Source organism: Danio rerio, chromosome 22, assembly GCF_052040795.2.
Source record: "Danio rerio strain M-AB ecotype USA chromosome 22, GRCz13ab, whole genome shotgun sequence".
Lineage (NCBI taxonomy): Eukaryota > Metazoa > Chordata > Actinopteri > Cypriniformes > Danionidae > Danio > Danio rerio.
This window is the reverse complement of record NC_141042.1, coordinates 32,023,826-32,040,740: the sequence shown is the minus strand read 5'-3', so window position 1 is coordinate 32,040,740 and position 16,915 is coordinate 32,023,826. Positions and strand designations below refer to the sequence as shown.

Genomic DNA, 16,915 nt, shown 5'->3' with positions numbered 1-16,915 from the left:
GTTTTCAGATTTTACCACATTCTCACTCTGTTATTTACTTGTCCATTTTATTTTTTGGATTCTGTTTTTGTCTTACCCGATTTTTGGAACCTTTCTTTGACGAACCTGAACCTTGTCATCGTGGTCAACTTCTCTCTCCGTCTTAAGTCCACCGAAATACGTGGCAAGCTACTGGACAAACTGCTAACAGTGGAAAAGCCATCCATACGGAGGTTCATGGTCAGTTGGTAGAGCGAAAAGAGTCATACCGCCCCATAATGTTCGTTTTAAAGGCGAAATGCAGCCATACATAATTCGTGATTCGTGAAGTATATAGGGCTACGTTTTCAGAATGAGTCTATGTTGGCTACGCTCATGGTACTGTACCTAAAACCCAGAATTGGTGCAAACACTGTAAAAATGCTGGGTCCCACACAATCTCATGTCATCACTTCGCAAATTAATTAAGGTAACTGAATGTTTTTACAATGTTATGTTGATCGAACATAAAACAATTAAGTTGTCCCAAAAAACCCTCAAGAATCGTGTTTTTTCAAATAAGTGATTTGAACAAACAGCAAAAATATTTTTGAGTGAACTTACCTGAAACTGAACTGGCTAATCTGACTTCATGGTACAGGCCTTAAGTATTAATGTGTGTTAATATTATCGAATTTCATAATCACATGTCAGTAGGCAGAGAGTAAGTGGTGTTTTGTGGAAAAAACACTGCTTAGTAGTATCACTAGGTGTACAGTAAATGATAACTCCACAGAGCTGGCAGTAAAAAGAGAGTAGCACAGCAGAATCCAGTAAAGTATGCAGTGGTGTTGGAAGGAGAAGTAAGGGATTGTGGGAAGGCTCCTACACTTTGCGTGTGGGGGGCCGCAGGCGGCGCAGGGCCCGGGGGACTTGTTGGCTGTCGGACTCAGTCTGGTAGAAAAACATTCGTATCAGATCATCCAAGAGCACCCAAGTAGGCAGACAAAGCAACCGCTAAAGGAGATAGAAAAAAAATGAAATATTTAAAAATGAAAATATTTACGACAATTTTTCTTTTTCTTGAGAAAGTCTATATGTTTTATTTTGGCTAGAATAAAAGCAGTTTTTTTAAGGTCAATATCATTAGCCTAATTACCGTAACTTGCCTAGTTAACCAAGTTATTTTAAAGTACTAGCATATTAAAGTAACACCAGCACTCGTGCAGCCTCTTCACTCTTGTGTATTACTCCGTTCACACGAGTGGCAAGCAGAAGACTACAGATTAACAAATATTGCAGCTGTTGGACAACATAATGTACTTTTGAGGCTTTTTTAGTCAAGAATGTAGTTGTTTAGATTGCAGCTATGCAGTTTGTTCATCAGGACAGTGAATATTTTAAATATTCTGATTTCCAAGATTCAGCACGTTTGGGACCATCAGCTGGTCATACTGAGCAGAGCAAAGACAGTTGTTGATCCACCACAAGATGGCAGCAGAGGCCGCATAATAAGTCCTTAATTGAGAAAAACAGCATTTTTCAACGTAAGTTTCAAACTACAGCTGGTCATATCATTATAAAACAGGTAAATGACATTCTAAGTCGATCTCTCTCTTTTGTATGTTGTAGTGCTGTATTTATACCATAGTAATCTGGTGGTATTTGCTTTGCTCTGGCTTTTTCTGGGTTAGTTATCGTGATCTCTTGATTGCAACAGAGAAATACTAGGAAATCTCTCTAGATTGCATTTCATGCCATTCAGCTGTATAATCTTAAAATGTAAGCAAAATCACCTGTTTTGTCATCATTTCAGATACATTCCTCATATGCGAGTCCCATCTCACACTCAATAAACTACAATTATATGGTATAAATACAGCACTACAACATACAAAAGAGAGAGATCAACTTAGAATGTCATTTACCTGTTTAATAATTATGCCGTTTTTATCCTCTAGGGCAGGGCTGTTCAGTTAGTTTGTCACGAGCTGCAATATTTGTCAAACTGTAGAGTGTCCTCTGCTTGTCACTGTATGTGGGCGGAGTAATACACAAGGGTGAAGGGTTAAAAGGCTGGACGAGTGCTGTTATTTGCAGAATATTGCTATTAGCCAATCAAATTAAAAAACTAAAATAATAATCATGATAAAAATAATAAAATAAAAAAGCCAAACAGATTCAAGGGCTAATTTTTTATATTATTTAAATTAAATTTGGACATGTTGACATTCATTTTATATGTGTAATTTGCATATACTTCCATGTATAAGATTGCTACAGTATGTGGGAAATGACACTTTGGTGGGGATTTCTATGGATTTCACAGAACACTGAAACACCCTCCGATCAAATCAGAAGTGTGACAGATGGTCAGAAAAAAGAGAAGTACCATAAAAGGGAAATTTTTTTTTTCTTGGTAACTCAACAGTGTTTGCATTGCAAAGATTACACCCCCCAAATAAAATGCAACAATTACCAAACACAACTCCCACCAAAACAGCATGACATTGATGCGACTGAAGCCTTTCAAATTTCAAGACTGACTCACCTTCATGTAACTGTTAAGCTCCGGGATTCTGCTCTCTGCGATCTCTTTTTTGTTTCCCATAAATACCTTACCTGTGGCGAAACAAACAAACAACTATTTATGTCTCAAAACAAATTAGTTTGCGAGCTAAACAATCAAAAGCTAGCTAAAGGGCGATTCCGAATCGCTTTACTGCTAGCGCTAATTAGCACTTAGCGTAATCCATGCCCAAATATTACGCTAAATTTCTTTCATCATTCCTATTTCTGATTTCACCCAACGGAAATGTTAATAACACATGTGTTAGACAATGACGAGAGGTCGGTTATTAGGACCAGAAGGGCTGTTCTCAAAACCACTTTCTAAAATTCAACTGGGAGAAGAAGAAAAAACTAAGGAGGATTAAGTCGTCCAAGCTGGATTGCATCAACTTTTAAACCATTTGAATAGCTACGCAATAATTCCCTTTCATCTCAAATAAATCTCATTCTAATTTCCATTGATGTCTCTTAAGCTGTCTATCTTTTCTAATACCCCATTATAAATCTGCATTAAATAAGCATCAGTGAAATATTAGCTAAGCTCAGAGACGTCTCTTTATACCACATCAGAGCAGAACGTCCTCATATAAACTTCCAATTATCTTACCACTGCATAATATTGCATAATCATATTACTCGCTGGCTTAGCCAATCAATTGTCATGAACGCAGTAACATCCAGGGCTAATATGAAATATAATTGGGCTTTTAACTCATTAACTCGACTCCACTGGGTTCAATGTTTAGCTAGCAGGAATCGTCTGTGGAAAGTCACAGAGAGACTGAACCCTGTCGGCTTGCAGTTTTTAGGTGACCTTAATGAAACTGTGGGTAGTGTGCCAAAGAACGACCTCTCCTTTCTGCTGAATTCAATTATGCACATTCTTGTTTGGTCAAAGACAAAGAAGAGACAGGCAGGAAAAAAGGACGTAAGACAAAGAGAGACTCAGCAAGAGAGCTGAAGCATAAGGCTGATCAAAAAGTGATCAGAGAAGAGGTAAAGACATTAGAGACTAGTGAATGAAACAAAGTAGATAACACTACTACACTGATGTGTTGTCAAGATACTGGAAATTCAGTACCTTTTGGTACTGGAATTTTAAAAACCCCAATTTCCAAATAACATTTGAGTAACACTCCTGATTGGCACCTTAACACTCCTGATTGGCAATCGACTCTTCGCGAAGCCACACCCGAAAAACCGCCACACACCAATCTTGGCTTAGCAACCATAGCTAATACGCGAAGGAGGCCTGTCAAGCTTACGAGCGGGGACAACTAATCAAATCGGGGTGCATATGGATTGTGCAATTCTGACACCAGTTTCTAAAAGTTTGGACGGGGTGGTGAAATTGTTTTCCCTTTCCAAAACCTAAAACCCAATTAGAGAAATGCCAGCGTGGATCAAGCTCTGTGAGGGGCACTGCTCCATTTAAGCCCTCGCCATAGTAGTCATACTAATAGCAATCATATTTCCATCTGTTTCAAGCTACCAATATTTAAAATTACATATCAACAGAACAAAACCAAGATGTGATCACAATCTGAGCACTTGCGATCACTAAACTTCACCCGCAGCAGTTTTTTAGTCATTTATAAGCCTTATGTCCATATCAGAGCTACAATTCACAATTTAAAGTCTCACTACAGACCGTTTTCATCAGTCTTTTGGAGAGTCAATTGTGTTTACATGCTCAACAGAAATGACTATGATTGGTCGTGAAGGCCACCACCATTTACCAAGTGTGAACACAGATACATACCACGGGAGCATTTCAAAGCCACGATGATCAGTCAATCCATCAGCAAATCGCTCGTATACTGTATCATGCTAATAAACAGACCAGCTAGTCAATGCTGCTTTGAAACGTTTAAATCAGTGATGTCAAATTCAGTTCCTAGAGGGCCACTAGTTAGTTTGCAACCGTGGTCCAAAACACTTACCTGTAGGTTTCAAACAGGCCTGAAGGACTCAATTAGTTTTATCAGGTGTGTTTAATTGGGGTTGGAACTAAACTGTGCAGACCTGTGGAACTGAGATTGATACCTGTGGCTAAATATTAGCAAAAAATGTGGTCACACTTTATTTTAATGGTCTATTTGTTAAATTTAAGTTACCTACCAACTAATTCTCATTAGATCATAAGTAGACTGTTAGGTTGGGGTTAGGCATTGGGTAAAGGTTGGTGTATGTTGACATGTACTTGCAAAGTTTCTTATAGTCAGTTTAATGTCTGTTGAATGACTGTATCAACAGATATTAAGTGGACACTCTACTATTACTCAAATGGACCATCAAAATAAAGCGCAAGTAGCCTAGTGGTTAAGTGCGTTGACATATAACACCATAGTGCTCACGGCGACATGAGTTCAATTGCTGGCTCGAGGTTTTATTTTGATTCTTCCCCTCTCTCTGCTCCCAATACTGTGTGTCCTCCACTATCTTATCTTATTGCTATTAAAAAATTAATTATTAAATTAACTAATTATTACTTATTTAAAAAAAATTTTTAGCAGGAAATACATTTTTTTTAACAATTCAGTACCAATTGGTACCAAAATTCCAGTATCATGACAACACTACCTGACAGAGTCGATGCTGCTTCTACTTCAATGGGTTTGGTGTTTAGTCCAGTATGTAGTAGTTGATGATGTTGGGTTCTAGTGGCATTGCTAAGAATCTGGGGGATTTGGGGTGGATGTCCCCTTGTGATCATTTCACTGTGGGTCCCACCAAGCCTTTTATGCCTATGAGGTCTGGCCCCCTTTCTCCCCACTTATGATGCTGTGGGGTGTCAGGAAACCACCAAGCAGGCTTCTTTTTATGTGCAAAACTTTTGTGTGAGGATGCTTCTTTCTCTGCTTTTCTCCTTTTCAATATGAAAACTCTCGGTAAATCAGTAACTTTGTAGGAAATACTATGAACACTCGAATGACAAAGTCCACCTAAGGAGTGAACTCTGACTCTAAAGCAACGTTATTAGAGATAATTGCCATATACAGTAACTGATTATGATCAGATGTAAGACAGTAGAAGGTATTGTGGTTAAGTCTAAAGGGTCCAGAAAGAAGTGATACTGGATATTGTATTTTTAGTACTTTTATTCCATTCCGACAATTGCTTTGTTTATCTAGGTTATGGACAGCCGCTGTCCTGCATAGTTTAGCTCCAGCTTCCTTTAACATACCTGCCTAGAAGTTTCTAGTACACTTAGACCAGGGGTGTCCAAACTCAGTCCTGGTGGGCCGGTGTCCTGCATAGTTTGTCTCCGACTTCCTTTAACACACCTGCCTGGAAGTTTTAGTATACCTAGAAAGAGCTTGATAAGCTGGTTCTGGTATGTTAAATTAGGGTTGGACTTAAATGTGCAGGAACCCGGCCCACTAGGAGCGAGTTTGGGCAAGCCTGACCTAGCCAGAGCTTGATTAGCTGGTTCAGGTGTGTTTTATTGGAGTTGGAGCTAAACTCTGCAGGACACCGGTCCTCCAGGACCAAGTTTGGGATATAATGGTAATCCCAAAAATCTTAGATTTAAGTGTTTAATTTGGTTTCAGTTACAATCTGTAAAGCAGTGACTACTGCATCTCGAAGCAGATTCTCTACGACAGGGGTGTCCAGACTTGATTCTGGAGGGCCGGTGTCCTTATTTTAGCTCCAACTTGCTTCAACACACCTGCAAGGATGTTTCTAGAATGCCTAGTAAGAGCTTGATTAGCTATCCCAGGTGTGTCTGATTAGGGTTGGAACTAAACTTTGCAGGACACCGGCCCTCCAGGACCAAGTCTGCACGTCCCTGCTCTAGGAGCTGTTTTGTCATTGTTTTTTGAACATCTGTCTCAGGATTCTCTACACCAACATTTGTGAGGAGATTTTCATCAAACTTTGAGTTCCCTGTAACACATCTTTAACTTTGTGACCATTAGTTTATGGATTGAATGCATCTTAAGTCCCAGGGCCCTTCTGCTTCCATCTTACATAAATAATGTTTTCATTTTCACAAATAATTCTCTAGAAACATACTGTAACTGTTTGCACCTAAAGAATCCATATTGGAACAGCATATAAAAAGTACAACTTTTAGTAAAAGTACTGCCCCAGTAACAGCTTTTGTATCTTTATATCTTAAGCCCAGCTCAATTTTTAATAATCCTTTAAAAATTGTTGCTTCTCAGACTTTCTGAACATAATCCTATGTCACATTGTAAGATCTCAGTTATTATAATGCCAGACCTAACGACAATCAAGATGCACCAGACACAGACACAAGCAAATCTGATCTGGAGGAACAGTAATTAAAAATGCTCTCATAGAGAAAGGATGGGCAACTTTGGTCCTCAAGGGCAGCTGTCCTGCAGAGTTTTACTCCAACTCTTATCAAACACATATTAACAAGCTAATAAACGTCTAAGATCACTAGAAAGCAACAGGCATGTTTATTTGATTAGGGTTGCAGCTAAAGTCAAAAGGACAGTGACCCTCCAAGGCCAAAGTTGCCCATCCCTTATGTAGAGCTTAGCATCAACCTTAAGCAAACACACCTAAACCAGCTTATCAAGATCTTCAGGATTGCTACAGTATGAATGTCCAGGCAGATATGTTGGAGCAAGCTGTAAGAGGCTGGACAGAATTCAACACCTCTTTTTAAAGCCTCTTTCAGATTTAAAGAACATGATATGTTTCTGATTTTACCAGGATTTTTTTGCAAACTACACAAATTATGCATAAATTTAATATGAATATACCTTTTAAGGTAAACGTCTGACTACTGAACGTTTTGTTGTCATTTTAGTTTAGGTAACATTAGTGTTTGTGAATGCAGAGCTGCTTTGTTTACAGCTATTGCTAGAAAGGTTGCAGAATTATCTATCTATATTATATTAATCTATTATTCATTCAGAAAACACACATAAATACTATATGAGGAAAACTGCCATCTGTGGGATGCAGCAATTGTCATTGTAAATGTCACCTGATGATTGATCGCAAAGCAATGTATCAATATTATTCTCTTTACGTACACACAATAGTTGCAGGTGCAATCATTGAAATCTTTTTGGGTCAAGACTTCCGCTCTCATTCACTTCCATTAATTTTTAGACGTTATAAACAGCTTGGTATGCTGCTTGATGTTGCAAACAGATATTTTCTTATTACATTATTATACTTTTCATGGATAGCTATAAACACACTTGTTTGTAGAGAAAGCAGTTTAACCATTTCTGCCGTTTATTATTCGTAGCCATTTCTCCTATAGTCAACTGAATAGAAAGTTTTAAAATAATCGCAAAAACGAGGGCACTTCCGCATTGAAGATTAAGGTCAATATTCTGGCATATTTGGTACCCATGACACATCAAAATTTTATCTAGACAAAAAGCATAATCTGACACAGCGACTGTCGATACCAACAATATAAAATAGGTATGTCATGGTATGTAGCAACATTGTAAGAAGGCTATAGAAACTAAAAGTGAGCCTTCAAGGCTCTTGTTTGGTGTCTGATTTTCCTTGAAGCACACTGGGGGTTGTTCAGCTCTTGAAAGCCAGTTTGTAATCAAAATTGACAATGTTTATTTTGCTAGTACACCTTATTTAGGTAAACACTAAGGCCCAATACCAATTAAATTTTTGTACCCATACCCTTGAAACAGAGTGTGAAGGGGAAGGGCTTCAAAATGTACCCCTAAGAAATGGGACAGCACTACAACACCCTCACATGTCATCATATGTCATCGCAATCTCTTACTCCATATGAGATCGACGATCGCAACTGCTGTAGTTATTAAAGTTGTGTTATTTTTTGGTATTTAAATCATGTTATCATACTGATATAATGTGGCAATAAGCTTGTAACTATACTGTATATTTACACTGTGGCCATATTCATCTATGTAAATACACAAAAAACAACATTAACATTATACCAGACACTGTAAAAAGACCACTGGACCTTTCTGACAAGGTATTCCAGTGTCATCGAGTAACTGAATGTTGTGGGACTACTATACAGGAGTTACTATTGTGGATTATAGATAGCGAAATCATGCATGATGGTAAAACATGAATACGGTTATGAATGTATTAAAACATATGCTTGTTTTTTGTAAAAATTCCTTACTTCCTTATCTCCTTCCGGTTGCAGCAGCTATGCTGCCGTTGTGGCTGGTGTATTCTGGGAAATTTTCTTAGCCCCTTAGTTTCGAGAGTGGTCCTGAAAAATCTCTGATTGAAGGGGTATCTAGCTCCCCTTTAGCCCAGGGATGTCCAAACTCGGTCCTGATGAGCCAGTGTCCTGCTAAGCTTAGCTCCAACTTGCTTCAACACACCTGCCAGAAAGTTTCTAGTAGCCTGATTAGCTGCTTCAGGTGTGTTTGATTAGGGTTGGAGCTAAACTCTAGGACACTGGCCCACCAGGACAGAGTTTGAACATCCCTGCCTTAGCCTTACGCCTTCAAGCTAAAGAGAATTGGAACACCCCTACCTCTTCACGTTAACGCACAAAACGAGGGGTAGGGTTAAGGAGAAGGGCTAAGGAGAGGAATTGCGATTGGTCCTTAATCTGTGCAAGTTAACAGTTTGTTTTGGTAATCTTTAATCAAAGTCCATTTGCTTTAGCATTTGGAGTGGCAGTTCTTCAGTTGATGGCTTCACTATCTATTCTTAACCAAGACCCTTTTATCATTAGTTTGCTAAGAGGGAATAACTTGCAAAAAGAAAGCCTTGCCCCCAACTTCATTTTCCATTTCAATATGGTATATGCAAAAGGACTTATAATTTTAAATAACCCAGTTCAATTGCTTCCGGTGAACCGTATGCCTTTACAAAATCAATGCATTTAAGGTCAGTTTTCTTTAAAAATCCATGATCTTCACTGCCTGATTGAAGCAAGAAGCAGTGAGTTATATTCCCTTTTCCCCACCATGGCTTTAATATCTGAAAATTAATTTTACCCCAGCATTTTAAATGAGCGCTCAAGTCTATTTAACAGACTATATTTGAATTACATTAGAACATCGATGTTGTAAAAGGAACCAAATGAAATTTAAAATAGTCAAATTAACAAAAGTCTCAGCAATGTGCGTTTTATGCAGACTTTTATGTTTAATAAATCTTTCATTTTCCGTACCTGAGTTTATTAATAGTTAAATTCAGATTTGGTCTATGGCTCTTCCTCTGAATGGGATTATGCATTATGGTAATCGTGACAGCCATATTTAGCTGCTGTTTGTATGTTTCTTGTGCTTCTGAATCTAGATTTTTCTACAACACTGTGATTTATTTGAGTCTGTGCATTAGCTGACCTGGCAGGGTTGGTAGCTGGCAGTTGTAGTATCCCGACTGGGCTTCAGCTGTGTACTTGAGCTCCAAACTCTGGTGCAGAGCAAAGAACTCTCGATACCTTCTGTAGATTAAGTATTTACTGTTGCCTTTGGTCTTTACCTCAATCACGAAACTCTGCAAGAAGGTGATAAACAATAACCAAGTCAATTTTTTTGGTGTGTAGTAGAGAGAGAACACTGCAATGTACTTAAGAGTTTTTGTCATGTTTCTAGTCCTGATATCTTGTAAAAATTTAATCAAGTAGCATTTCAAAAGTAAAAAATATTGTTTTGTTTTCAGAAATAAGTTGTCAAAATCGAGTAATTTTTTTCATCAAAACATATCACCAAGCAGCCTAAGACCGGTTACTGAAGCATGCAGGGCTGAGCCTGGTCAGTACCAGGATGGGAGTCCTGACTTTCTGTGGTCATTATAAATTCTATGGCGCTGCTTAGAGAGTTAAGGTGTAACCCCAGTGTCTCGGCCAAATTCCCTCCATTTGCCCTTACCATCATGGCCTCCCAATCATCCCGATCCACCTAATTGGCTCTATCACTATCTCTCCACTCCACCTATAGTAAGTGTGTGGAGAGCACACTCGCGCTGTTGTCCTGTGGCTGCTGTGGCATCATCCAAGTGGATGCTGCACAATGGTGGTGGTGTGGAGAGACTATATCAATACACATTACATTACAAGTTAAATTATCTACCAGTGGGTAACTAAGGTCACGTTAACACTGTCAGGTCTTGATTTTATTTTTTTCCAATTCAGTTCATCTTTATTTCTATAGCGCTTTACAATGCAGACTGTGTCAAAGCAGCTTCACATAGAATACCATAGTAAATTGAAACGGTGTCAGTCAAGTTTTCAGTGTTGAGGTTCAGTTCGGTTTAGTTCTGTGTGGTTTAATATTCACTGCTGGCAGTTTAAACACTGAAGAGCAAATCCATCGATGCGCAGCTCTACAGGTCCCGAACCAAGCAGTCCAGTGGCGACAGCAGCGAGGAAAAAACTTCAACAATTGGCGAAGAATTAAAAAATCTCGAGTAAAACCAGGCTCAGTTGTGCATGACCATTTCATGCTCTCCACTCCCCCAAGACCACCACAGCAGCTGCTCAGGATACGGCCTGATCCAGGATTATAGAAACCTCTGGATTAATTAAAAAAAGACTAACATAAGCGCAAACTATGTCTTTTAGGAACTGTTCCCTGCTCCCGTTGCCCTAAATAATGCAGACCAACAATCCTTGACAGGATTTGAATTTTAACAGCATTTGTGTTTTATGTGTATGCTAATGCAAAGAGATGTGTCTTAAATCTAGCTTTAAATGCCCACTTCTGATTTGTTGCCTATATTAGATTTTTTTGTCTGTTTACACCTGTTTGATTCATGTGCTTACACTTGCCATACAATTTACAACGTCGTGTATACGTAAAGACGGGTTCTAGCATCTGCGTCACACTAGCCACACAGGAAGAAATTGTCTTGCTTTTAGCTCTGCAAAATATGCGAAGTTCGCCCAACTTTAAAATGATTTTAAGGCGGATGAGGAGGGAAAGGGCTGTCATCGCAGCTTGCGCCTACAGTTTACCACTGACCACGTTCCTCCTCCATGTTTTCTCTGTTTTTGTTGTTTACTGCGTCGGCATCTCCACACATGCTCTTCCTTCTATGTCATTAAACCAGGGAAGAGTACCACATTGTCGCAAGTTTAATGACGTGCAAAACGGAATGCCTCAATAAATCCGATCTACCTGTTTACATGATAGTCGCATTGTCATATATGTGATTTATATCTGATTTATTTCCACATATGAAGGAGGCCTGAAACCAATCTCTGAATATCTGAATGCAATGCATTTTTTTTTCTTGTTTACACAGGAATAGAACAGTTCCCATCTGTCACATATGAGCAAAAAATCTAAATTGGGTCACATTTATCTGGCAGTTTAAACAGGGCCTTAGTAAAATAATATTGTTTTTAGTTTGAAATGAGATTATTACACTTATTTTTCAGGCTTTTTTTTAGGTTAAACACGTTTAATTATACATTTTCATTCTGAAAACAAAACATTTTTTCCTGTGTTTTAAGAAACAAGACAAAAAATCTAGATTTTTACAATTTTTACTTACATTTTGCTGTGAAGGTTAAAAACTCACTGACAAAACAGCTTAAGATATTAATCTGGCACAAATATAAATAAATAACAAAAATGATGCAAGAATGTGTGTTCTTAACATAAGTATTTTATGATTATCTTTGAACATCTTGTTTTAGGTGTATGCTTTTGGTTAAACATAAGCCACAGGTAACTGTCAGACTATAAGACCAAAAGATTATTAAAGAAAAGACTGGAGGAAAGCTGAAGTGCAGGGGGTTCAGGTCTAGGGAAACTCACAAAGTAAACAATGAAACCTTTCTTCTCCTCGATATCAGCAATAGTTGCGGTGACTGGGATGTTGTCTGGAAGCTGGTCAAAATCACTGTAGCATGAACAAATATGACACAATTTTATTACCACAGAATAAATGTTTTCCAAGTATGCTTTTATTCAATACAATTTTGAGTAAAAGATTTGAGTTATACTTACAAACAGGACTAAAATTAAATGTGTGTGTTTGTGTGTGTAACATAGTTTACATTTTTGTTGAAGAATTATTATAATTTCTACTTTTTATATCATTGTTGTTATTGTAAATATCTGTATGGCAATTTTGTTAACCTTTAAAATATGTACTATTTTCATATTCCGAGTCAATTTGGACCAATTCATTAATTTTCCTTCAGCTTAGTCCCTTTATTCATCAGGGGTCATCACAGCGGAATAAACTGCAAGCTTATCCAGCATATGTTTTACATAGCGGACGCTCTTCCAACTGCAACCCATTACTGGGAAACACCAATACACTCCTGCATCCACAAACATTCATCACTACAGCTAATTTAGTTCTTCCAATTCACCTATAGCGCATGTCTCTGGACTGTGGGGCAAACCGGAGGACCTGGAGGAAACCCATGTAAACACGGGGAGAATATGCGAATTCCATATAGAAATGCCAACTGACCCTCCTGGGACTCCAACCAACGACCGTCTTGGTGTGAGGCGACAGTGCTAACCACTGAGCTGCCGTGTTGCCCTCAAGGTGGCTCGAAAGAATTATTATTTTATATAATAATTCAATCTTATTGTAAAAAATTAACCAAACCAAAACTTCTGAAACACAGAAAGAAACTTCTCTGTAATCTGAGAATTACCACCATCAACTCCAGTGAAAGGAAGTGAATGTAATGTATATGTAACCCCGCCGGGTTCTACACCACCCAATTTGCTCCAAGCTGATATCAAACCAGCAACCTTCCGCATCAGAGTTGGTTGCTCTACCAAGGAAGCTAAAGACCATGGCCTCTAGCAGCTAATGCCAGAGCACCTTTAGAGGTCAGAGGAGTGAGGTTTATCTGCACAGCATTTACTAGCTGGCCTCCGTTACATATAACTAAAAGATTGCTCAAATTGTTCAACCTATAGGTTGTCTACATTCATGAAAAAAAAATTTATTAAAAAAACATTAATAAAATACATAAACTTTGATTGTAAGATGGAAAAACTGATACATTTTAATGTATCAGCCATAAGCTTTTAACACAGTTCAAAACTGTGAGAAATGAGGTAAAGTTTAAACCTATAATTCATTATTGTTGGCAGATGTTGAAAGATGCTCCACACTTACACATTATATTTCAAAAAATTATCAAAACTTTTATTTTGTTTAAAAACTGGGGGAGGGCAAAAAAAAACAAAGATGTGGTATGTTTCAAGGGTATTGCATTAGAAGTTTCCTTAAGAAAAGGTATTCATTAGCTCTTTAACTGCCCCACCAAGAAAATAGTTTTCAAATGCGCTAGTAACACACTAAATGCATTATTTTTTCCAACACATCCCATCATTTATTTTTATTTTTTGGACTTTATTAGATGAGACAGTAATTAGACAGGAAGTAAAGTGGAAGGGTTGGGAAATGTCCTTGAGCCGGGATTTTAACTCCATATGTGTGCCAACCACAGGCTATTGCGGCGACACATAACACAATTTCTAAAATATCAACCAACCAAATGGTTGATAAGTCGGTTTATGGTAAAAGAACCAGAGTTAATACACTATGAAAAATGTGAAAATCTGTGTAATAATAATAATAATAATAATAATAATAATAATAATAAGTGTAAGACCAATTTAATTAAAAGCATAATCAAAATAATATATATATATATATATATATATATATATATATATATATATATATATATATATATATATATATATATATATATATATATCAAAACTTTTTTTTTTGAAGTATGCCATCAAATATTTCAGATTCTCATTTAACATGTTTTGTTGCTGCTGTTTTTTTTTTGTTTTTGTTTTTTTACAATAAAACCAACATCAAGTGTAATTGTTTGTTGTTGATGTTTTTTTTATTATTTAAAACAGTCAAAATATGGTCAACCATTTGGTAGAGCAGGCATGGGTTAAAAACAAACAACTAATAAAATAAACATTATTGTCCTTATTTATTTCATGATCACCATTGTGAAACTAATTAACTTGCCTACTGAACACTGAAAAAACTTAAAAAAAAAAAAAAGGTGAACTAGCCTTATCTAGTTTAGTAATCACTCTAGTACACTTGACAGTACTCTGGATGATGTTCCATAGTATATACTGGAATACAGTGCAATAGTAACCTAATAAATATAGAGCAGGCTAGCTAAAGTTCAGCTAAAAGGTAAACACTAACGTTAGCTAACTTACTCCCCAGAATGACTCCACTGGAGAGCGGGGATCTCTAACGCTATATGAATATTATTCATGAGTAACCATAAATGAAAACACAATTTCTCTCACCTTTCGTCGCGCAGCTGTTGCGGGAGAGACATGCTGGATGTTGCGGGAGTCAGGCGCTCGCAGGCGGAGGCAGACGGAGAGAATGTTTGATAAAGTGGAAGTGAAGCTGTTAGTGTTTTACTGAGGCGGGTTTACAGTTGCTGTTGCACGACAACCAAAGAGGAACTGAAAGAGTCCCGGACGACGAGTTAGCAAGAGTACTTTACACAGTTTGGAACCAACATTGAAGAGGCTCGAAATTTCTAGTTTCCAAATTTTTTTTTACTCGACGCACAGTAATAAAACGTGACTCGACGACCAAGAGAGCGCCCATTTAAACTTTATCTGCTAATGAAAATGAAAGGAAGGCATGTACTTTTAGTAATTCTATTTTTAGATTATAAAAGTGGCAAAAAACCTGTTTTTAATGTGTTGTGTATCTTTCAGTACAGTCATTTTCTGTTTCAGTTCAGTGGCCAGATAAATGCTGCAGTATGAGAGAAATTCAAGCTGTCAACAGGTGAGACAGATTATTGATGTAACATTAGATGTCTGGATGAATGTTTTTGAAAATGACATTAGAGTTTACATACATTATACAGAAACAGGAATTTGTTTAAAATGTGACCTCATGCATGTGCATAGTCCTGCACAGCAAATGGGATTATATCTAGTTTTATTGGTCATTAGTTCAAATTGAACAATCATCAGTTGTCCTTCAAGAACATTGCAGAAATGAACAACCTCAATTTTTGAGGACCCCCTATCACACGGGGCCCCTTTGCAGTACTGTACTTGCTCTTGTTCAGTCTTGACAACTAAAACAGCAATGCTGGACTTTATATGTTTGCTGCTCCAAGTGTATATAAAGTGTATACTGGTTTAAAAAAACACACAAGGCAAGAACATTTTAGTTTTTAGTACATGTAAATACATCCTTAATGTATTCACTCCTTTCATGGGGTTCACTTTCAAAACAGTAGTGAAAAAATATATCTACATAAGACTAAGGTAGTAAGTGAAGATTATTCATGATCTAATTTCGAGAGGATCACATGCTCATGATTGCTTGCGGCTGGACCCGCATTAACCAGTTTACAGTGCACCAATCAGAGTATTCCTAAGCTACTATAAATGCTCTAGGTTACATATCACAGCTATCTTGGTTTTGAAGAATCCCCCCTTCCACCCCTACTCTTCCTTCTTCCTAGATGGGTTGCACCTTGGCCCCTGTGCGTTGGACTGTTGCCTTACAGCAAGAACGTCTTTGGTTCCATTCTTTACCAAACCACCTGACGTTTCTGTGTGGAGCTTGTACGTTCTCCTTGTGCTCACATGGGTTTCCTCCGGGTCCCCTGGTTTCCCTCACCCGTCCAAAAATATGCAAAATAAGTTTATTGACTAACCCAAATCAACACCTTATGCTGTGTTCACACCAGACGCGGTACACGCGGATAAATTGCGATATTTGCGCGTAAATAGCCGCATGAACATTTGAGTTTACTCGCTTCATTCGTGCGTCAACCCCTGCTTCATTTGCGCGTCAAATCCGCTTCAATCGCGTGTCAAATTCACTTCAGAAAAGACGCGGATTCGCATGATGGGCAGGGCTTCTGTCTGCCCGGTGACTCTAGCTTCATAGCTAAATGGCTAACATGGATTTTATTAAGAAAATAACAGTGTTAATGTGCTTTATGGAGACTGAAAAACATCGTCGATACGTTTAGGGTCCTGTCTGAGTCCAGGCCCGGCCCTAACCAATTTGGCGCCCTAGGCAAGATTTCAGGTGGCGCCCTGTCACATCGCAGTAAATTCCACTGCTAGTGTGAAGTCAAAAGAAACTAAACAGCTTTTTGATCGACTACTACAAGCTAGGAAAATGTCAGATAAATATGCCAATGCAATTAACATTATTGCTGAATAGATCTAATATTTACACATTTGCTTAAGGAAGGAATGATGGGGTAGTTACATTAATATTACTATTTTCCAAAACATCTGTGCCCTTCCATAACATTATAACAGATAGCACTATAGCTATATAATGATTAGCAATGTTATGTCATCTATCAACGTTGGGATGTTAAAATATGGGACAACAAATAGCTTCAAATGATAGAATACATAGCAAACAATAGAAAATATTGACAATAAAATAAAAGGTTTAACCTATTAAA

The 16,915-nt window shown here is 37.8% G+C and overlaps 2 protein-coding genes across 4 annotated transcripts in view; one reads left to right on the top strand and one right to left on the bottom strand.

Annotated features, from left to right (window-relative positions):
• ncf4 (neutrophil cytosolic factor 4) overlaps nucleotides 1–14,843 on the bottom strand; it is a 45,205-nt gene extending 30,362 nt beyond the window's left edge. The window contains 5 exon segments of the mRNA NM_205711.2: nucleotides 848–975; nucleotides 2,510–2,580; nucleotides 9,831–9,984; nucleotides 12,252–12,336; nucleotides 14,760–14,843. Of these exon segments, the coding sequence (NP_991274.2) occupies nucleotides 848–975; nucleotides 2,510–2,580; nucleotides 9,831–9,984; nucleotides 12,252–12,336; nucleotides 14,760–14,791 (470 nt within the window). The 5' untranslated portion in view covers nucleotides 14,792–14,843.
• Nucleotides 1–16,915, top strand: part of pvalb7 (parvalbumin 7) — a 71,347-nt gene that overhangs the window by 21,564 nt on the left and 32,868 nt on the right. The window contains exons 1-2 of one of the 3 annotated variants that reach the window (XM_087302512.1): nucleotides 14,530–15,106; nucleotides 15,207–15,258. The gene's annotated coding sequence lies outside the window, so the exon portion shown is untranslated. 3 annotated transcript variants of the gene reach the window in all.